Source organism: Semicossyphus pulcher, unplaced genomic scaffold, assembly GCF_022749685.1.
Source record: "Semicossyphus pulcher isolate SPU_LCO1_2020_fin unplaced genomic scaffold, fSemPul1.0.p SCAF_2, whole genome shotgun sequence".
NCBI classification, from domain to species: domain Eukaryota; kingdom Metazoa; phylum Chordata; class Actinopteri; order Labriformes; family Labridae; genus Semicossyphus; species Semicossyphus pulcher.
In genome coordinates, this window is record NW_027211693.1 from 8,777,851 (window position 1) to 8,802,024 (window position 24,174).

Here is a 24,174-nt window from a genome sequence, read left to right on the forward strand (position 1 = left end):
TACCACAGCCTCAATATAGTTTAGCCTATAAAAAGAAAAGATTATCAGGCTTCTTAGATAATGCCTGTGTTTTTGTATTAGTCTGTATTTCTTATTGCAAAGGCGTCAAAGCCAACTGTACGTCCAGCAGAGACCTGTCTTCAAATTCAGCCCCAATGCCAAATCATGAGTGACTTTAGCCTAAAAGTCAGAAGGAAAACAGGTTATCTGGATGTCATAAATGTTGAGGGTTTTTTTTAAATGTAAGTTAACTGTTAAATAGATCAGTGATGATTTAAACTTTAGGTTTTAGGAAAGTGTTGTTTGCAAAACTATTGTTCAGGATGGAGGGAAAGGCGGTTTATGATTATCACTGAAAGAGTAAACAGGTCTCTATCAGAGTTGCTTTTATGAATCTTTAACCAAGGCCATGATGTTTTTTTTCAGAACATGACATTCATATGTTGGTCAGATCTCCTTTATAATGAGTTTATTATCCAGAATATAGAGACAGAACAAGCGACTTCTGCATTAAAAGAGGCCACACAGCTGTAACAAGCTGGACCAGGCTTAACTGCCTTTTATAGCAGCTAACAAGCGGAGGGCTGAGAGCACCGCTGGAAAAATCCAACAGCAAACCATCTTCTCTGTGCAGACCACAATGCTGCAAAATGTCACATGCATTATAGTGAGACTCCAGCGCTGTGGACTCTGTGTCTTTCACAGCGCCTCAAAAATGCCTGAGTAGTTTTGTAAGGTTCATTTCACTCAAGTTTATAATTAAGATTAAAATTCTGACTTTATCACTAAATTATCTTATAAATGAAACCTTTCTTTATATTATGCATCATTAAAATCTTAGAGAGTTTCCAGGTTATGAGAGGAAGAAATACACCAACAAAAGGAGAAGCACTTTCAACACCAGCTGAATACTGCTGGTAATTCACAGAGGAGGAAAATCAAGATTCTGTACGTCTTTGTCTCGTTTTCTCAACTTCTGCAGACCAGTTTCGGCTGAACGGACTTCTATCATTTTGACTTTCCCAGCAGAAATCTGCGAGGGAGAGGAAGAGAGAGATAAGGACGAAAGTGTAACAAGAGAGAAAGAAACACAGCAAAGCAGAGAGAGAGAGAGAGAGAGGGAGAGGGAGAGAGGGGGAGAGAGACAGATCTCCAGTCACCCTCATCCAACCTCACGCCACGCGTGGATGGCGACTGTTTGGGCAGAGAGGGAAGCAGGAGGGAAAAGAGGGAATGGGGGGAGAGTCGGAAGTGTCGGGGAACGAGGGGGCTATGTCCCCCCGAGGCCAGCCCTCAGCCCCTCTTCACCTCCATCCATAATTCAACAGGGGCCACCCCCTCCCCAGCCGCACCGACCCCCAGGGCACAGCTCCGCAGGGAGGACACAACATGCGGAGGAGGAGGAGACAAAGACACCCGACCCCCCCACCCCCACAAACACCACGCCACAAATAGTGTAACACTGAAAAAATGCCAGAGCTCAGCGGTGAGATGCATCATGTCCCCCTGAAGTCCAATCAAACATATTCTGAAGGACAAAAGTGGAATATAGTCCTGCACTGCAAGATGTGACTGCCTCACATGCCACATGCTCGAACACAGGATCCTCATTGAGTGAATTAACAGCAAAAACAAACACACACACATATTCTGTGTGTGACTCAGACTCCTGGTGAGCCAGAATCAATGGTAATGAGCATCGCTTTGCGCTGTTTGGCCTCTGATAATCGAGCTCTGATCTAAAAGAGGCAGTGATACCTGCTACGCTCTCAGCAGCTCACCTGAGCGAGGGGCAGGTTACCATCCGGAGGGGCGGGGAGAATCAAATCATCTACCTACGATGCAACAACATTTTTAAATATTAAACAGGCTACTACATTGCCGGTTGACTTTCGGAGGAGCCATCTCTCCCTAAATAACACGCTCATATCAAAACTCTCCTTGAATCAGCAGAATATATAATACTGACTGCACTACATTTCCTGTCAGCATAACCAACAAGCTATAACGTACAGGTATCAGTTTGTGTTTACTGCAAACATTATGTGTTTTGTTTCTCCACAATATCTGCTCGCGGCAACTAAAAGAAGTTGTCTCAGGTGAGGGGAGCCTTCAGAAATCCCCAAAATGTGAGACATGAAAATGACTTCCTTTCCTTGAGAGATCATGAACAGTTTTCAAGGGTTGCAATCCAAAACATTTATGGTGCTATCAGCGACTGCAATTCATTCTTAGTGAATTCCCCCAAAAGACTTTTTAAAATAATTTTTGTTGTGAATTTCTCTCAGATTTGCAAAGCTGTTACTACCATTGTGAGTCTGTGTGTGTGCGTGAGTGGAAAGAAGGGTTATTGAGGGATGAGAAAACACCACATAAACATTTAATACCTTAAGTAAAGCAGTGCAGGCCCTTTCAAAGACTATGGAGACTGATGGGTCTCCACCACACTGTATTATATATAAATATGGATTTCTCCATGTGTCAATAACTTTGCACTGTGAACGTGCACTTCTTCCTCAGTGTGTGTGTGTGTGTGTTTTGTACATATGCCAACACTTTTTCTACCTTCTTTTTGTATCGGAGACCAGGTGTGCCCTCGCTCCGTGGTATTGTGTGTTTGTGCATGTTTGTGTATGCTAACAACCACTCTTTCAGTGTCTCTCAGTGTTTGTGTGTTGTGTATCAGCATGAGCTAACACTCTGTGTGTATATGAGTGCGTGTGCACACTCCAGTAAGTGTGCATACATACAGTGCACGCTGTCCAGGTGGAATTCCTCCACTACTCTCCGGTGTGTGGATGAAAATGATATTCATTATTGATAAAACTCTTCTCTCTCTCTTGTTGACCTTTCTGGAATGTTCTACAGTTAAAAGCTCGTGTTGCACTTCACTCTTCATTTTTTCATGAACTGCATGTTTGTCATCAAGACTTGTAGCAAACATTCACAAATTCCATTTCAGCAAAACAAATCGCAGATGCGTCGAGTAACAGACCTCATGGGACGACTTTCCCAGGATACTTTAAATGTAATTTCATGTTTGTTTCATTTATTACGCAACGAGGGATCACAACAGTTTGGAAAAACAAAATGCAGATACTCACACTTTGTATTGTTAAGTATCCAGGCTTTTATGTATTGATTTATGTTTTGTATATACAAAATATTTCACCACATAATGAAATTCTGGTTACTATACAGCAGGTTTTTAGCTTCATAATTTGTGAAAGGAAGAGTAGACACTGGTGAGGTTTCACTCCAGATACCACATTAAGTAGGGCTGATGTTGTATTTACAACCTAATAAATCTAATAATCCCAATATTGCAATGGTTACACCTTTATATCATCAAAGTGATTCATTATAGCATTTAATATATAATGCATACGTCCTCCACTGTAATTTTCATCTCTCTCACCCTTTTTTCCTGAATAATATAATAATAAATAATAAATAACAAACAATCGCTGGTAGAAGAAGCATCTGTTTCCATCCAGATTGAACCTAAAGTTGAATACATCCCGAGTAACTATTCCCCCCTCTTCCCCTTGTCTATCTTGTATTTTTGTTAATACAATTACATTTAAATACACATGCACAGGCGCCATTAGTAGGCAAAATAAAAAGCCAAAATCTTGAGAAAATGAGCAGAAAGGTTTAGTAAGAGGTGGGGGAGGAGAATAGGGAGATGAGGAAGAGAAGGGTGAGGAGGAGACGAAGAAGAAGAAGCGAGGAAGATAGAAATAATGAGGATAAAAATGGTGAGTTGAAAAGAGGTTGGAGAAGACGTAAAGCAGGGAGAATGACAAGAAGAAAAGACAGGAGGAAAATGTGGGAGGGAGAAGATGGAGAAAAGCAGGAATGGAGGGAGAGGAGGTTGGAAGCAGAGGAGGGCCGTTTGCGACATCTATTGTTTCTCAAACTGGAAGGGGAAGCTGGTTTTGTTTTGCTGCAGGGCACACAGAGTGTCGAGAAACAGGAAGCCAGGGGACCTGCCCATCCTCACGGACAGCTGGTGCCCTCCGATAGCCGTTCCCCACTTCCTGTTAGCTACACACAACGGTTCCCACCCTGATCCAGGCCACCTGGAAACCAACCTGACTGACCACTCTCCACGTAGTCTACAATACGGACTCTATTATTGCATCACACATCTGCTAATAACTACAAATGATAACCATGTGCTTCCTCTGCCTATAGCCCAATAACTGATTGGACAGTGATTAAATAGCTTGCACTGTTAATGTGTACATCCAACAAGGATCTCCTTACCCTGTACTATCAACTGGTTTATGGCAACTATATGAATTCCAGTGTCCGCTTATAAGTGACAAAAAATTGCAATACAACTTTACAATTTGTTAAAGTCTACCAGTGAACTGACTACTTGATTTTTCAACTGTAAAATACAGTCAGTATCAAAGGGATCCAGATTAAGATTATTGGTTCATATTGTCTGTTGATGTTTATAAAGCTTGATAAAGATATAAGCGCGATTAATCAGTTCCAACCTTAAAAAATATAGTCAAAAATAATCTCAGTTGTGCTTTACCTAAAATGTATGCATTTTAAGTCATTTTAAAAAATGAATAGATTAATTTAATAAAATTAAATTGTAGTTTATGAGGGAAAATTACAAACCAAAGTGAAAGTAAAGCTAGTAAAAAATAAATAAAATAAATAAGCCTCATACTTCCTGTTAAACACAAGGCATTCTCTTTTATAGGGAAGTGAATTCAACATTAAAAAATACTTACATATATATATTATAGAAACACTTTCAGAAATGCAGTAATCAGGGATGTAAGAAATATAGCAGAAGAATTAACATGTACCAATAAAAATTAGTATTTGCTTAATCCACATAGCATTATACAGACATTTATGATATAAATCACACCAACACAATCAGACAGCCAATTTCTATGTTTGCAGATACAATCAACTTCAAATATGTTCTCATAGCTGATGTTTTACATCAACTTAAATGCTTTCTTTGGACTGACAGTTTCTGGTTTGAGACTGACGTGTGAGCACATGCCCGACGATGGCCCTTTTAAAATAGCACGGTAAACAGTATATCCAGATTTATTGATAAATGGGGAGCTAATTTGTTTTAATTCTTCCCTCACTGTACGGAAGAAGTTTTAGCAATTAGTCGTGTTGTTGAAAAAAGTCCAGAACACTTAATGGGACATTTTTCATGGTAAATTATGGGCCCTCCTGCTGGCGGCTAAACGTCATAGCTCACTGCTTCACTGTCATGCCCATAATCCCAATAAGGAAAGGACGTCTCGGATGTTATTGCAACAGAAACTAGGTCGGGTTCAGGTCCCTTTGAGATACATGGAGGACTGGAGAAACTTAATACACTGTTTGCTAAAATTAGAATATTCCTCTTATTTAAAGACTTTATTCCACTCACATGCAAACAAACTCATATGGCTGCTTAAAAACTGTGAAAGCTGCTCTTGTAATGTGTTATTCGTCCCTCACGTCCTTTGTTGTCTCTATTTATTTGAAAGCACTCAATAAACAAAATTTGCTGGGTGCAAGTGAAGTAATGGCACTCAAGAAAATAGTAATGGCACACGATAATATTTCTGAGCACAGAGTCTCTGTTTTGCTTTGTTAGAAATGAATTGTAGGTACCTCCTAATGTGCTTTACTTTCATGCCAGCAGGCTTTTTGTGCAAGAGTAGGCGTCAATTATTTCAGATATTGGATATTGTTTTAGAACAAAAAGGCTACGATTCCCGGCAGCCTCAGAAGAACCCCATTATGTCTTTAAAAGGCCGATCTCTTTCTTCTCTGGTCAAACAGTCCAACAAAACCACAGCTCGCGTCTGCTGCTGTATATTTTCATCAGACTCTCAGATAAAATGCACACTGTGCTTACACCCACGGATTCACACATACTGCATTAAAAAAAACGCCAGGAGAGTAACAGAAATCAAAACTGGATCCACATCAATTCCAGCCTCTATTATTGATTGACATGAGGATGATTTATAGAAGGGAATAATGGGTTATAGAGATTCACTCCTGTATCATTCTGTCTTTGTCTCTTGCTCACTTTGAGTACACTTTGATGGCGATTCTTCAGCATTTTAATTGCATCAGTTTAGTAGCAAATTTGAGGCTAATACGTTGCAAGTGTTACTTTCCACTCCAGTTTCTGGATAAACTCTTCATGCATTAACTTTCATATGATTCACTGATTGAAATAATTCTATAACGGTATAAAGAGAAGTATACAGTATGTCCACCAGGGTTTCCGTTGTGCCGGTCCACGTGTCCTGGAAGCTTTCAATGTTCCGTACAGATTGGTGAAATTACGGTCAAATATTATCTGCATTTATTTAGCTGAAAAACAATTGATAGGCAGGCTTTATCAAGGGCGTAGAATTGGGTATGGAAATTAGTTGATTGTCCCTACAATAATTTTGTCCAAAATTAATATATGATACACGTAATGTTGCACTTTCAAGTCGGCATGAGACAGCGATCAATCTGTCTGTCACTGTAAACAAGGACTCCCGTCTACAGTTCACGGGGGCGAGTGCACCAGCTGGGCTTAAAAAAAGAGGTCTTATCTTTTATGTCCGACTTAGCTATGACCGACTTGTTGATTAGAATTTATACTGAGTGCAGCTAACTGACACCGGTCGTAGCTGAGCCTGGTCTCACGATGCACGTCCAAGTGAACACTCGAAAAGCGGTGACTGTTACCAAGCAACACAAGTCTCCACTTGCTAATTTCTCTTATGATCGACAGAAGATATGGATAACAAACAAGTAAAGAAAAATACATTTTACGGAGTTTGAAATGAGGAAACATAAATAATCAAGCGTGCCGTTGTCCAATGTACATTTATCATGTCTCCCTTTGTCTGTTCTGAAAAGCCATACTGGCTCAAAATCTTAGCTCAGTCAGCACCTGCAGGGTGGGGACAGCGCCTCGATTCTGTCCGACACATGCTACAGCTGAGGGGAGAGCTCTTTAATTAATTCAAACAGGACTTGTCTGTCAAAACGAAACTTTTCGATCAACTGTCCGATTACAGATGATGCCCTCTCGTTTTAACGCCCTTATAGTTAAGTCTAATCTAAGTCTAACTGGTGCACAAGGCGTACGTAACGTTACACCCAGGAGTACGCCCAGCTGGTGCACTCTGCTTCAATAACTTCACTAAACTGCCTACTGGCTACAATTTATAGGCTACATGTCTCATGGCTTAAATGACCACTGTCTGCGCTGTGTCCGCACTGTCCATATGCATGCACTCTCTCTCCCTCAGGGAGTGCAGTTCGTTATAGCCTATATACTAATATTAATGAATATATATGAATCGGGACAGCATATATTCCACTGGAATTTCTGATGAGGAGGTCTTCGCAGGCCGTGGATAAATTCCAGCCTCCATAGCTGCGGCGCGCTGGCATCTCATGGGCTTGTGGCCTCAATGAGAGGGGCTGTGGCTGGTGCTGCTGACGTGTCCTCGCTGGTAATTCCTTTGCCAAAATGACCAATAATGGTTCTGATGGCTGGTTTAGCACATTCTGAAGCACTGAAGGGAGTTATAATGAATCAGTGATATTTTTTTGGTCGAAAATATATTATTTTCAGCGGACATTATGACTGGATTTTTAATATGTCGGACTTCAACAGATTCTACCGGTAAAAAAACGGCAATTACCGGATAACAGAAACCCAGATGTCCACAGTGTTCAACGATCATAACATGGGAAAAGAGAAGAAACAAAACATAAACCGAAGGGAAAATCATACAACAGAAACATGGCTCTTTTCTTCTGCCTTGCCAATACATTAAAAGGACATGTGATGGGGCTGTCAGCAACATATAGACAAAATTCTACTGTCCCTTGTTATAGGAATCGAGCGACTGCCTTAAATAATTGTTTGATTATCTGCCTTACACAGAGACTGCCAGTACACGCCAAGAGATTGACTAGTCATTTAAACTATATTCTATAGCCTTCATGATAAAATAATCATCATTTTCTGCTTCTTGATTGATAATATGAAGGAGCCATCACCATGTTCCCCTTACACAACTATAAGTCAGACTGGTGTGAACTGATTGGCAGCACAAACCACACACAGAGAAGAGAGGAGGCCAGTTACAAAGAGACAACAATAACAGGCTTATGGCTGGATGAAAAATAGACAAAAACAGAAAAAGTGAAACTCTTTCTGTTCCGGCACAGACTGAACAGCAAACTGGCCAAACTCAAGGTCTAAATTGCCACCTGATAGAAGTTGCAATTAGAACTTAACTAACTAAAATCAAAAATTATTTAAAGAAAAAACTGCACAGTCAATGCAATTGTTTCCCTTTATGACACTGTGTTTTAACATCAATTTACTTTAAAGTTTTAATGACCAATTAATGAAAAGTTCTAGATCCAAACAAACTGATTTAGCACAGTGGAATGGTTGTCTCATGTCAAAATAAAGGGCTTAAACTGAACTAGATCTCAAATATCCAAATGGACCGGTCATCAGTGTTGTAGGTGCAGGAATTAGTTTTACACTAAGCCTATGCATGTTGGAGCCATAGATAAAAATGCATATCTGTATAAAAATCTGTATAATCTGTATAAAAAGATGGACGACATGACAGCTCCCTAAAAAAGAAGCCAAAACATTTCAAGCACCCCCTGCTGACTGGCTGCAGTATAGCTCATAAAGCCTCCTCCATGTTAACAGATGGGACATGAGTCAAACTATAAAATCAAAAAACATGCCAAATAAATTTTTCTCAAACTAGTTTCTGTCATTATAGCTAGTTCTCATCATTCCGATTTATGTCCAAGTGTTCATGTTTCTGACAAGTAAATTTTTAATTAGTTATTTGATGCTGTCAAAAGGATGATTGACAGCTCTGTTGACAAATATGACTCCTGCAGCTGATCTGTTCCGGATTAGCAGAGTGGAGGAGGAAAGTCGAAAGGAGACATAACTAAAACAATCATTGAAGTTTCTGTGAAAATTAACATCAGAAGAAGCTGTTCTGCTGTTAAATACGCCGACGTGCGGGATGGTTTTTTTGTCGGTAATTTAAGTGTGTGTTTTGCTAAGCGGAAGTGGCTACGGCGGCTCCACCTGCCGATCTCTACTGCGCAACACTGGCTCCAAATGACATCACCATCGCAAGATGGCAGCGCCTATCACAGGGGCTATTTTGGCATCAATTTCATACAATAAGAGCAGATAGAGACGCGTCATCCATCTATATATAAAGTTTAGAGTTTATTATCACTACTAATGCGTTTATTAATGTTAACTCAGATTTCTCCTGCTATTTACAATAATGCTTTTTCAGCAATTAATTAATGTATTGTTGAAGACATGAAGGTCCAAAAATCTACTTATCTTAATTTTTTGTTGTCCTTTTTGAATCCTGTAGAGCATATATTTGTATGCAGGCACAATAATTATAACATTAACATGCACATGATCAAAGTACCAGATAAAAAAGTTGCCTCTTTAATTAGATTAGTTACAAACTGTACATTTTATTTAAAAACCTGCTACATCACATTAACTTAGCATATCTTATTCAAATCAGATCTGTAAATAGTATCAGTAACTCTGCTGCACTGGCGTCAGACTTTTGCAGTGGGAAACTACATTAACTATCAGCGCATCTGGGAATTTATCCACTTTTATGTTTTAATGTCTCAAATGGAAGCAGTTTTTTTCATTAAAGGCTTGCATTAAGGATCATTTTCAGTTCAAGTCTTCTAAAAGTGCTGTATTAAGAAGTTGTGCAGCTGTTGAGGCATTTCTTTATATTTAGAACAAATCTATAGGGGCTACAAGCGTCTCATTTTCCCTGCAGGATGGGGCAGACAGGGTTTAAGAAGAAAGCATTGTTGCAAGCCCCAGTGAGAGTGTGGATCCGTGGGAGCAGTCGGTAATGGTCGGACTGTGTGAACCTATGGTCAAATCTCACAGACGCAGACAGACAAAGACTTTTTTGAGTCACCACAGAATAAAATGAGCCCATCCGTCTGTCAAACAGCCTCATCAAAACCTTGTGTACTTCACAAAGCTGGTATTTACAGCTCGACTGTCATTCAGTAACTGAATGCATCCATGGGTAGAGCAAAAAGTTGCAAAATACAGGGTTAGACACACAAAACTTAAATCACAGCGCAATGGGAAAAAAGTAGTAAACATCAGCAACAGCAAGAAGTCAAACACCTTACACGACCTCCACAACCAGCATTTCTAAACCTCTCTTAACCTTTGGGGGTTTCCATGAACAGCTCAAGGCTTTCCTCGTTAGATTTTTCCTTTCTTTAACATCAGTAATCCAGCAGAGAATGAAGTTCATGCTGAAAGGTTTGTTGATGAATTGATTAGTTGATCAACAGAAAATGACAACAATTTTCATAATTACCAATTTGCAAGTCATTTATCACGCAAAAATGGAACAAAATTTGCACAGCGTTTCCAGCCTCTTAAATCGAGTTTTCAGCCAGTTTGCAGTTTTTTATTGTAATAAATTGAATGTCTTTGAGTTCAGGGATTGTTGGTCTGACAAAACAGACTAGTGTTTCCCATTTTTTAGACAGAAAACTGAATCAATTAATTGACAAAATAATATTCAAAATAATACATTTGCCGCAGTCACAGATGTTGTGGAGGATGATTAGCCTGTATAAGATGGTTGTGTGTCAGATATTGCAGACCACTTACATTATAATTTGCTTGAAAACATATTAAAAAAGATTTCTACACCCTCTCAGGGCCTTCCTTATGACTAATTGTTTGTTCCTCTGAAGGGTGAGCTGTCACTCAGTCCTCTTTCCTGCGTTTCTCTCTTTGCTATCCTCTCACAGTTTAACACAGAAGCTTGATTAGGACATTGGCAATTGTCAGAAACAACATACAGTATATACACCACAAGTGCAGTCTACAATAGATGGCAGTGTCGAACTATCCAGGAACAGACCTTACTTAAATGTTATGGCTATATATTGTATATATTCTCTTGCTCCTCTCTTTCTCTCTGTTTCTCTTTGCAGACGATCCAGCGCGGTTGTTCCCAGGCTCGGCTCGACTGTCAATCAGCAGCAGCCTACATCTCAGCGCTGCAGCTGAGCCAGGGCCGCATCATCCCACCTGCCAATCACCGCTCTACACCTTCAATCCATCCTATCCATCTCTCTGTAAAGCAGCTTCGCACACCGTCCCCCCCACTGCACCCCCCCCCTCTACAGAACGCACTGCGATCCCCCTTTAACTCTCAAACCAGCACACACACATTCGCTTACACATTCACACACAAACATTGGCCATCGCTCAAACAGAGAAAACACTCACAAAGAGATACAGAGGCATAGATACACACACACACACACACACACACACACACACACAAACAGACAAGCAGGCCGACACTGCACCACTCCCACACCTTCATTTGGGACTCCACCTCTGCTTCACTTCATTCCACCACCCGATTCAATAATACAGCCCCCCTACAACAAGCCCGTCCCAGCCCTCCGCTGTCAATCTTTTATTCAACAGAGAGGAGTCAGATCACAGCATAGACTTATCCTTCCATCTCAGACCTCCATTCAGCTTCTTTCACATGATGCTGTATTCAGCCTGTCTGTAAACATCATTTAGATTATGTGTAGGGCCAAAGCATCATGTGTTTGACACCGGCTGTCAGGTAACATGAGGCCATTTACATCATCATAACATCACAGACAAAAGACACACTGGGTATTTTTGACATTGACATGCATGTAGGAATGGGCTGAGGAAAATCCAAAACATTTTGTTGTGTTGAAGTGATGTTTATGATTGGACAGTCAGGGCTTTGTAGTGTCTTCAGAGACTTATTTCTAATCAAATTAATAAAGGCAGCATTCATATTTCTTATAAAGAAGTCCAAAGACAAGGTGTGACGTAAAAGGATGCAGTTTTACTGATAATAGAAGAGATCATTTTCATGCAACCCTGCAGGTTTATACAGCTGGAAGCCTCATTTAGTGTGTTTTATCTTACGCTGCATTCATTGTATTAGGTTTGGTCAGTCCTGTTTTCAGCAGCACCAAGCAGCCTGCTTTAACCCAAAAAACAGATAAACCAGCTGCACATTTAGTAATTGGCTGGTGACCGCAGTGGTTAGAGATAAATATGTTTATCCGAGGATATGGTGGAGACCAAACCAGAGCTACAAGGACGTTCCTCATTCCTTTATTCCTCCGGGTGTCTTAAAGCAGGGCTTCTAAGGAATGATAATGTTGCTCTGTTTCCTGGATGTGTAATTAGGCTATATTTTGCTCACACATCGAGCAAATACAACCATACAAGGTGATATAATGAAAGGGCTGTGTGTTTGTAACATTATTCCTTTTAATAGCGTTTTCCCACCTGAGGGTGGAGAGCACACATTTCAAGTTCTAAAGCCCTTTTCATTTTTATTAAAAAAAAATTAATTGCCGTTGACAGTGACCTTACAACAATTACTTCCAGGTGTATTTCACCTTTCTAATTTTAATGTCTGCAGCTTGTAAATTCTGTTTTGTTTGAAGTAAAACTCTACGAATCAATATGCTGTGCAAAGTGATTATTACCTTTCAGAACAAGATTTTTAAATGGGACTGTGTACAAGAGGCTGCTGAAAAAGTCATGTTTTACTGTATGAGAAAAAAAATGATTTTTAACAAAGTCTAATTGCATGATTGTCCATAGTTAACTTGCAATTAATTGCAAATTAATCGCACACTTTTTACCTGTTGTAAATGTACCTTAAAGAGAATTTTTTAAATTTTTCAATATTCTTATCAACATGGGATTGACAAATATGCCTCCTTTATGCAAATGTAGTTTATTATTATTGCAACATTCCAAAACAATGACAAATACTGTCCAGAATATTCTACAGAATAACCTCAAAGGTTCTGCATGCTCAAAAAATATGCTGAAAGCATAACACGGCAAACTGAAGCCCAACAAGCAACAACAGACGGCATGTTGACCTGAATGTAACATTCCTAAGTAATAAGTCATTGAGTCTGCAGCAGGAGATAAAAATAACATCATTTTAGTCAAAGTTTAATCACATAAAGACATTTTTCACAACCTGGGGCTCTCTGCATCAGCCGTGTGCTTGGCCAGCAAGTGGTGTTTAAGACTCGACGTACTCCGCTGGTAACTCAGTTCACATCGACAGTAAATACAAATAACTGTTGTCTTGTCCAGAGAACCATCTAGCAGGGCTTTGAGGCTGAACATGACATCTAAAAGACCCTTTTTATCAGTTTCTGCTCATGGAGGTTTGCTTCTGCTATCCACAACATTACGCCTGCAACGCTTCCCGATATCCCGAACTTACTGTTTGTTAACTCTGACAGCCCTAAGATTTTTTACAAACAATCAGACAAAACTGTAACTTGCTGTAACTAGTTTTTATTACGTTGTTTGTATCTGAAAGACTGGCCTAATAAATGATCACATTTCCGAGTGAATATAATATGTCTAGTGATTAAAAACTTCCCAGTTTTAATTCATCGCACCGAGTGAGTTTCTTGTTAAGCTTACTTCATGGCAGAGGCTTTCACTCGCATTAAAGCTGTTTCACTGTGTTTTCATCTTCCTCATTATGTCCTCATGCTTGCTTAAAGATTATTAGCTGCGGTCATTTTATTGCTGCAATTATTGCGTGCTGCAATGCAAGAATAACTAGATGAATTGTAAATGTGTTGTGAATCACTTTCGCAGTTTGCCCTGAATCAGCCCACTAAACATGCAGAGTTTTCCCCTCTCTTGTTTGAACTACTTCTAAAATGAGCCTTGCTCTTTGATTGCATCATGGAGAGCAGCTTTCATCAGATGCCTCAAAGATTGCAGAGCCAGACAAGGTACTGGGGCGAATGTTAAGGCCACGGCAATTGGGGGTATAATTAGATAGAGTTCCTGAATATTCGGTGCAGAAAACAATAATTGGCCTGCAAAGCTGGAGAATTTTTTTTACACATTCGCAGGGGTACACAAATAGGCAACAAAACACTCTCCCTTCAAAGATGAAAAAAAACATTAAAAATATAAACTCTTATCAAAGCAATACAGTGTCATAGCAATACAAGGCTTTAATAAGTTTCATTTCCAAAGACGCTATTAAATATTATGACATATTGGAGACTACAAATTCTCAGTGCTCACATTTAATGCTCCTCAGATCTTTGCAAGAACAAGGCGAGGCAAGAAATAATGCAATCTGTCTGGATAAGCTGCTTATGTCGTCTTCTGACATGGTTATTGTTACTGATACATGTAGATTACAATTAGACACAACAGACGATCTGGTGAAGTTTGCTTTTCATTAGTGACACAGGGTGGGAAATTATTCAGACAGCAGCAACATGCTCCGACTCTTAAGACTGTCAAATCTCAGCCCTGTCATTTGAAGGATTTCCGTCAGTCTCTGGTAGGCTAGTAAAACAAAATTACTTGGGATTTATCAGCCACAGCTGCCAATAAGAATAGCCTGCGTTTAAAGTAATGGTAGTGACTAATTATTATTAACCTGTTGATTATATTTTGATTAATTAAATAATCTTAAAATTGTTTGTACTGAGGTCACAATGAAATTTAACTGAAAAAAGGAGTGAATCCTCACATTTGAAAAGCTAGAACAGCTAACCCCGAGAGACAAAGATAAGTAATGAACCATAAAGAAAGTACTGTTACTGTGTAGAATCTATTTAATGCAGACAGAGAAATGTAAGTGCCCTACAAAATCTGAATATTAAACACCTAATCTGGATTTAGGTTACTTTCTCCCCCTCACGATGGCTTCAGAAAAATGCCCATCACAAGTTGTGATGACTTAACTTTGCTTGATTTGTCCAACCATTTAGTTTAGTTTTATCTACAAATAGTTTTAATACCACATGAGATGCAGTCTAAAGCACTGTTAAATTATTTCATTCTTATCACTCAAACACTACTGTATTAAATATATTGTAGGGAGGAAGTGCAGAAGTCAAGTCAGTCTTTTGTCTTGGAGCAGTGACAGATTCAATGCATACTAAACATAAGTTAAACTAAGGATCCAATCAATATGTCCTGGTTTTAAAAAGCATTTCATTTGCTATGTTTATGCCTAGGTTCCACACTTTTACAGCGATATCCCAGTAAGTTCCCTGTGTCAATAATTGTTATTTAAAAAGCTACCATGCATGTTGCTTTATGTGTTTTAGGATAGCTAGATCAGAATAGATGTATAAATAGCACAATAGACAGCCTAATTCCAATGCGCAATGTGCAACTTTTATAGATCTGGATAATAAAAAATAAAGAAGAACTCCTTAGTGATTACTCGAGTAATCGTTTAAGCAATGGGACAAGTACTCGGTTAGAAGAATGTTGAATTTCTGCACCTCTAGTGGACATAGCCTTATACTTTGTTTCTGTACTTCCACTAGAATTTACCTAAACTTGAGATGAGCTCAACAAATACTTGAAAAGCAGGATGTAGCAAAAGTTTGATAAGTGGCTTAAACGATTCATCAACTATGACATTCACAACAGAAATCATTTTCTTCCTATCACACAATTATAACCAGCCCTAGTTAATGGCCAGAACTGATTTCAGAATAAAGAATTGGCAGACAGAAAAAACAGCAACAGAGGTAGAGAGGGCTCATGCAGGGCACAGATGCATTAGCGTTCGTCCTACAACAATTAACACGCAGGCATTTCCAATATGATCTATTTCCTCTAAGAAGCCATAATAAACACCAGCTGGAGACGAGTTACAAAGCACCTTAACACAGGTCCATGCAATGAGAAAAACAGATTAGGTAAATTGGCTTTTCTAATTTTTCCTCCGCTGAACATTATGAAATTAGAGCACCTCAGACTGGAGTGATTTGTTTCCTTGTAATTATCGTATGAGCTACTGTATGACTCAAAATATGTAATTCAACGAGGATTGGAGTCTTTATTCCTCTATACATTATACAGAGAGTGTCTCAGTGCTACAATAAATACATTAGGGTTTGTTTAATGGAATAATAAATACAAATTTACCAAAAATAGGATCAAATCACTATAAATCCGTGTTTTACATGCTCGAGCAGCATAATAGAACACACATATAAAGACTTGCCCTTTTCATTTGCTTGGTCTGCTTGATCTTTAAAAGGTAAAAATATTCTCTATTTTAGAAGTGTCATGACAAATGGTGTGATACTGTAGAGTAAAAATAAGGGCTATGATAATATGCACAAACGTTTTGACACCTAAAACTTCAGTCTTTTTATTCAAAGTCGTGCTGAAACAGCATTTCAAGAGTTTCTAGCTTCCGTATCGTGACGTATTTCCAAGGGAAACAGGACGTGCAGGCGGGACATATGATTAGAGGGATTTGATTTGATCGTTGAGAAGTGGGCGTAGACAGACGTTCTCCACAGCGCAGTAGCTACCTAACTGACAGAGCGTTCTTGGTGCTCTGCGGCTAAATGTTGCAGATTGATTGGTTGAAATTGTTTGGTGCTAACTTACGTAAGCACGTGTGAAATTTAGTTTTACTGGAAGAAAAAATGATCAGATTTTGATATAAGAATACGAAGAAATGGATTTTCTGTATTTTTTTTGGCCTATATTGTCAAATAGATGCACAATATTACCGGGGATGTGATCTAAAAGGATTAAAATGACATTTTTCATTTCACCTCGACTTTAAACATTTTATCCTACTCAGTGTCTGAACAGACTTTGTTTCAATGAAAGCTATTACGACCTTTTGCTTTGTTGTAGCTCGTCCAACATGTATGGACGGCCCATTTAACCGATGGTAACCACTCTCCACCTCCTACACCCTCACATCTCCACTGGTCAGTGTTGCTCTGACCTGCTTGACAAAAACTACATATATCTGTGCTTTTTTATGCAGCTGCAAGCAAAGGTTATTTAAGAGCAAGTCCAATGGCGGTAAATTTACATTTTATATGTACAGCAGTTAGCTGGTGGTCTTATAAAGAATGACTTACAATGAGAGCAGCAGCAGAGTGAGCTTTCATTTCTGGACTTTAAACAGTAAAATAAAAAAACAAAAGATGCAGGAGTCCAAAGCTCCCTGATAACAAACAGGACAGATATTCCTGTGACACAAGAATGATTCTGTATAATCGAAAAGGTGAAGAAAAAAAGCTTCAGACAGAAAAGGTAGACACAGCTCTGTTGTTTTCGCCTTAAAAATAACATGCAGTGGTCTGTGTAAAACTCTACGATACATGCTGAGTAACGTATTTGTATATTTACATAAGTTATTCCTCCATGTGCCTTTTGTCGTCGTGTTCACATTTGTTGGCATCCTTGCATCATATTTTTTATATCAGATTTAGTGGCTATTTGGCCAGACCCCTTAAGTGGCTTCAGACGTGGCTGCACAGAATTCAATTTAGATGTACTTACAAGTTTTAGTCTTTTTTAAAAGAACTCCTTTTTCATCCCAGATTGTGATACGTTTATTAAGACATTAATAGGCAGTGAAATGAGCATTTTGATCTGCTTCCCTAATGAAGTCAAACTGCATGAGATTGTAACAAATATATTAAAGGGTATTTGAGATACAGAGTAAATTGAAAGTTTGGGGGTTTTGAGCAAAGCAACATAAATATGTGACATTGGGCTTTGGGAAGTTTTTAACTATCTTCTGAATGTTTTGGGGCATAATGATTCATTAAAACGATTGTCAGACACCCAAATTTCACATAAAAACAAAAGTAAACTGATGCAACATAGTTTTGTTCTCATTGTTAGTTTTGTCACTTTTGAAATCAGGCTGGCTGGAAAGCTGCTTCTACAGGAAAAAAGGAAATGCTAAAATGTGTTAGCATGGACCACAAGAGCCTAAGATCTACAGCGATTGGTTTTGTGTCTATGTCATCATAATTTATGGAAAGTTGAGCAACTGCTCATTTCCCACTAAAACTTTTAAGTAACCTTGAGGAGGACATAGAGGTCCTTCTACCGGCAGAATTATTGTAAGTTGTTCAGAAGCTAAAATGAATGACGTTCCTGAGCTCTGAGCTGAGTGGGAAATAGCTCAATGACAATCACTTGCTGGATGTCGTTTTTATATAATGCTGCAAAAACAGACAGAGACATACAACACCGTCACTTTTAGAAGGCGTCATTCTTAGTTTTTCTTTTGAGGCAAATCCTCAGCTGTAGGTACATGATGCGGGTGTTTTTTCTTGGATGATGTTTTGTGTATGCGTGTGTGTGCGTGTCTGTGCATGTGTGTAACTTAGCGCACCTGAATGTGAATCGAGGAACGCTTGCGACTGACGGTGAGTCATCATCGCCATGGTGTTAAGCCGCCCGTTCCCGAGGGAACAGGGTTACCGTCTCTACACCACTGGGGATTTTTATTTTTACATTTGAAAAGCAAACCAGGCCCGGCTCACAACAATCCTCCACTCCCTCTCTCTCTCTTCTCTCTCTCTATTCCTCCTCCATGACTGAGCTGAATCACTCACACACACACAAACACGCACACACAGCCAACCCTACACACATCTGCTCATTTCAGAGCCCCACATCCTTATCTATGTCTGTGTGATATTCAATATGTTTCAGATATCAAAACATGGACCTATGCAGATGAGATGAAGGGGACAATACCACAAAGTCAATAACAGCCTCTGCTCTATCATTTTCTGCTGAAGACAACATACTGTACATACTGCTGCAGTCTTTCTAACTTGAGACACAGAGTCAAGTGTTTATAACATGCAGCCTTTTTAAAATGCAACAATGAACGAGAGCCTGAAAATATAAGAGATCCTCCTATGTGGAATCTTAACTTAAAGCTACTGAGGAACTTTAATGTTGTGTCGAACTTGGCGACCCCTGTGGACATAGCGGTACCTTTTTTATCTCTTTGCTGATGCTGTCTTGTACATGTCTAAGTAGTAATCTGTAACGAAAATAATCTTCCTGCTGTCTTTTCAAAGTCATACTTCTCACTCACAGTAAATCTTTTCCGTGGAAAATGCTGATCACTACTCAAAATGTTTGAGTTGTTATTCCTCTCGTCCGACAACGGACTGGCGGCAGTGGTGACAGCAATTAAAAATCTTCTTGCTGCTTTTTTGGGTTATATTAGTGCATCAGTAATTTCAGTCTGTTTCATAACCAGCTACAGGAGCTCTAAAGCAATAGTTTAGATGTGATTGATACCACTCACACCTGTGAGTTAGGCATGTAGCTAGAGCCAGGAGGCAGTTAGCTTAGCTTCGCCTAAAGACTGGAAACAGCCTGCTGAATCAGGATTAAAAAAAACACGGCAACCAACACCTCTAAAACTCATTAACTTACACATCTGGTCTAGTTTAAATTGGAAGTGCTAAATTCATCTGTAAAAACCCTGAATCTGAAAGTTAACTAATTCAAAACAGCCAAAATGTTCATTGCTTTTCTACGATGTGCAAATCTTTAGCTGTAGCTCACTGTTTGTGTTGCATCATCTCTCACTGAAATGCATCTTGGGAGTCCTTGTTGTTGAATTCTCTCCGTAAGTTTGTATACATTTGACCTTTTACCAAAGAGCCAGATATACTGTACGGTAAAACATTCCGTCTTCTTCTTTTCTAATGATTTAACAAACAGAGATTTATGTCCAACCGTGCTTCAAAGTGCTCAAAGTGCAAGCCCATAGAAACGTCTGTGAAGAGAATGAACACAAATACACACCTTGAACCCGAGAATCCCAATAAGTCCTCCAACTTCTCATCTCTACTGGCAGTAAAACACTTACAGTACAGATATGGTATCAGGTTGCTCTGCACTCTTCTAGAAAAGAAGTGCCAAGATAGCAACACATTTTTGTTAAGTGGCCCATACAGATATACACAATAATTTGCCTATTTCTGAGACAGTGGTTTACATTTCCATCTTTATTTAAGAAGCTCAGCGCACAACAGAGCCCTGTGATGAAATTTTCAGGAAGACCTTAATAGTAGTCGTGTTTGGTGTTGCACCAATGTTCAGTTATCACATAAAGAGAGGAAACTATTGTTGGAAGATAACAATTTTCTCCTGCACAGAGACTCCGTAGAGCACAATGCAGAAATGTTTGACTCATGGGCACAGATCTTTTTTATTCTTTTCAGTTAACACATTTTCTTTTCTTAGAGGTGTTAAAAGGCATTTTGGGAAATGTAAGAAATCAATAACTTAACTGGAAGTAGACAAAGCAGGTTGAAGCAAAGTGGAAATACAAAATAAAATGTCTTTCACAAAATTCATCCAAAGAATGATTGAATACCACAGACAGAGGTATCTGAGTATGAAGGCTTTTTTTCTCTAAAATCTTTCAGCACTGCCACATTATGTTCGTTCATCCCTATCAGCCAATGAAAATTTTCATCGGGACACCAGCAACCTAATACTGAAGGACGTGGACGTGTTACCAGGTGGTCGCAGGTTTAAGAACCATCCAAAAAGAGAAAAATGGGTCGCAAGAATACACATAATATATAATTCATAAACAGAAAGTAACTGAAAAAGGGGTTTGCACTCCAGAATGTATGACAGGTGTGTGGGCGGGTAGCACAACATGAATAAAAGTGAAAGACAAATGATGGGTGTGTTGACGTAAACCTCATAAATATATATACCAGCAGTTTGTGTGCAGGTTTTTGTTGTTTTTTTCACTGATGCTTTATACTGAAATTCTCCGTGAGAATAACAGCTTTAAACTATTTTAAAGCTTTTAAATAATCAAATTATTTAGAATGAAAAATGTAATAATTGCATGATGGTGTTTTGCTGGAATATTATAGGAATCTTACTGTATCTCTTTGGTCCATCTTCCAGGCAGAAGGAGAGTGTGAGCGTGGCGTCCTCCTCAAAAAACTCTGTCGCAAAGGCGTCCCACCACAAACTGTCACTTTCCTGTTTAAGGACAAAAACAATACAATTACAAAGATGTCCTCAGAGTTAATAATTATCTTTAGTATATTAAGATCTTCTAAAATATATGTAAAGTACAAAGCAGCAGGTACCCTTTTGTCTAAAAGCATCATGGGTTATTTCAGTTTGGTATGAAAGTCTCTGTTTTCTTCTATTATTTAATAACCCAGTGAATTTCCTTCGCCCAGGTTGTTCCTCTTCTGCTGTTGCATTTGTTTACATAAATTCAATATTGATTCATTCTGATAAGACAAAGATATTGTGACCATGCAGGCTTTTGTATGAGACAAGATAAAAAAAAAAACATTGTTTTTGATATATGAAGTCAGCAGTGCAGGGCAAGTATTCCCTTTATTGTAGATTGGTTTGTTTGTGCCTTTTCATTAAAATGAATTTTATGAGCTTTATTTAAATCACTGCTTTCACATGTGAGTTCAGAAAGGGCCTCAACAATCAAGTATGAACCGTGAAACAGTCAAATATATTATGTGCGTAAAACAAATTATGACAGGGCCCTAAAAAGACATCACAATAAGAAAGGAGGGGTAAGAACAAAAGACTAAAAGCTACAAAAAGAAATAAAAGCATACAAACACGAGTCTGTAAATCGGGTTTTAACCTGTGATCTCAATCCTCTGGCTCCAGGTCTAAGCCCCTCATACAGGTCGATGTAAAGCCCGAGCCTGGTAACACCCTTTACTTTTCCTAAGCCTGGACTTCAGCAGAGCCCTGCCTGAGGCTCCTACAAGTCTGAATTACAAGCTGAGGTCCAACTGCTTTATAATTCACTGCTTCTTCCACTTTTTACAGCAGGTGCAACTTTAGCTAGTACCGTCAAAGGTGTATCATCACCAAAATCAGAAGTATTATTATTTTCATTCTCTTTATTTGTGGTAGTAATGGTGGTAAATTTATATGATTTTTGCTTTCATTTATCAATTCAAAATATTTACCTAAAATGTCAAAATGAAACTTGAATGTTATTATCTTAATAATCGAGGGAGATTGACAGTATAATCAGTAGAATTATTAGTAAGAGAAGTAGTAGTATAACAGTAATGGTATCATTAGTAGAAGCAGTTACAGTACTTACAGGAAAAGTATTTGTAGTGGTGATTTTGTGCACACTAAAAACCAAAGACTGGCAGGTATTGTACCTGTAAAAGTAGTGCTCTCCTCTTGGCAGGGTGAATTCCTTTGTGAGGAAACAATCATGTAAGTCTCTTTGCCCTGAAATGACTCCCATAACAGTGGCTCACCCTTTCCCCCCTCCTCTCAACAGCCCCAGATATTGTTTGCAGGACGGCCCCTCTCTCTCCCTGCCCTTACCCCTCGACGTTTGAATGATGCTAATTTCCTCTGACACGTTATGACAGATCACTACGTTTCATTCAGCGCAGGGCTGAGGGATGGCAAGCACTTCCCAGATGTTGACAATTAGCGTTGTCACCATCGAGCAGTGTCAAGACCAATGAGCAGCGACCGGAGCGCCCCGCAGGTCAACTCATCTCAAGTACTGTGAGTCTGATACACAAAGAGGAAGAGATGGGGCAGGGAAGACCTAAACCTGAACCTTCATCTAGCCGGTCAATCAATAGGTGATCATGAGTTAGTGGGGAGGTCGAACAGCTGGCAAACAGATCAGCTGAACTGTGGGACAAAGACTGAACTGAAGCACAGTGAACAGTGCAGTTTTAAGAACAACGATGCATTTTTGAAGACTAAGATTTGTCCCTTATGGAATGATCAAGTGCAGATTGATAGTTTAAGTCTAATTCTGGTATCAGAAACCAATTGGCTCTATTTTGAGGTAGATCATCAGCAGCTCATCATTATTTTAAAGAGCATGATCCTTTTGTTTTATCAGAAACAAGTCTCCCAAGAGGTAAGTTTCAAAATAATGTCGGAAATTTGAGTTAGTTGAAGAGAAGAAAGTTTGTTGCGTTGGAGCCTAGAGTAGCATGTAAGACACTTAGAATAACAATCTGAGCCTGTCTGTTGGCAACACGAGCACTTTTACTGGAACTACTTTGACGTGGCACGTTCCATAAGCCCGAATCATGTCTTTCCAGCAAAGGAGATCCACTGGAGCAATTCCAAAACATTCTGCACCTATTAGTCATTTGGACCTAAAAATCTGAAAATAAATATGGGAACATCCTTTAAGGACATTTTTAGGTTCCAATTTTCAATATAATAATTTATTCCGAAAACTACCTAGCAGAATCTGTTTGCTTTTTTGCTTCTAAATGCTACCTCTGTTAAATAATCTAAACAAATAGTTTGTTCAAATACACTTCACCCTCTACGTAAGATGCTGCAAATGCTAAAAGAAGCATCCTTATTGCAAAACACTCTGAACTAATGATTGATTTAATCAGAAATTAATCTTGATTAACTGTGTAAACATTTGATCTAAGTATTAAAAAATTGAACAGTGCCAATCACTGTTGAGAAAAAGAAGAAAATGTACATTATTGACCAACAGTCTGAATCCCACATGCTTTACCGTAAGCAGCAGAGCGACATTTCAGAAACCGGGGTGTTTCGTAAAAACAGCAGCAGTGGTGCAGCTGGCCTTCTGCTGTTTGAAAAATGTGACCATCATTTTTCATTTAAAAAGACAAAAAATATATATATCAGCTCCATAACACTGAGCCAAATGTGTTAATACTATGAAAATTGGACCGGCTGGGTCAAAAACAAAATGTACAGGATAAAAATGTTGTCCAGTAATTATAGCGCTCACATCAGGTCAATCAGTGTAATTGTTTAAATGACAGAACAGTTCAAAAATACACCACACACTCTCGCTGTACAACAAACTGATATGGGAATGCATGCCAGGGTATTCGTTGTGTGTGTGGCACTGACCAGATGTCCACTGGGAATAAAGTCCATGTGCATGTCGTGGGTGTGCGTCCGTCTGTCTGTATGTGTGTTGACTGACTGTCATATTGTGAGAATCAGCAGGTGTGAACAGCCAGCATGTGTGTGGGGTCTGTTTGATATGAATACATCTATTTCAGAGAGACGGGCGGAGAAAAGAGTGACACACCAGGACAAAGCAGACAGAGAGGGAGAGCGAGAAATAAACTGACTCTGTTGCCACTCAGCATTCAGATTAAGTTCAACTCATAATCCAGGACCAAGAGGGGGCGGGAACTCCAGTCAAGCAAAGGGTGAATAACATGCTT

At 39.1% G+C, this 24,174-nt stretch overlaps 1 protein-coding gene across 4 annotated transcripts in view; it reads right to left on the reverse strand.

Annotated features, from left to right (window-relative positions):
- The window catches only part of ldb2a (LIM domain binding 2a), a 100,252-nt gene that overhangs the window by 50,934 nt on the left and 25,144 nt on the right, over positions 1 to 24,174 (reverse strand). For all 4 annotated transcript variants that reach the window (XM_069670442.1, XM_069670441.1, XM_069670440.1 and 1 more), the window contains exon 2: positions 20,857 to 20,959. In XM_069670442.1, the coding sequence (XP_069526543.1) occupies positions 20,857 to 20,959 (103 nt within the window). The remainder of the gene's footprint in view (positions 1 to 20,856; positions 20,960 to 24,174) is intronic.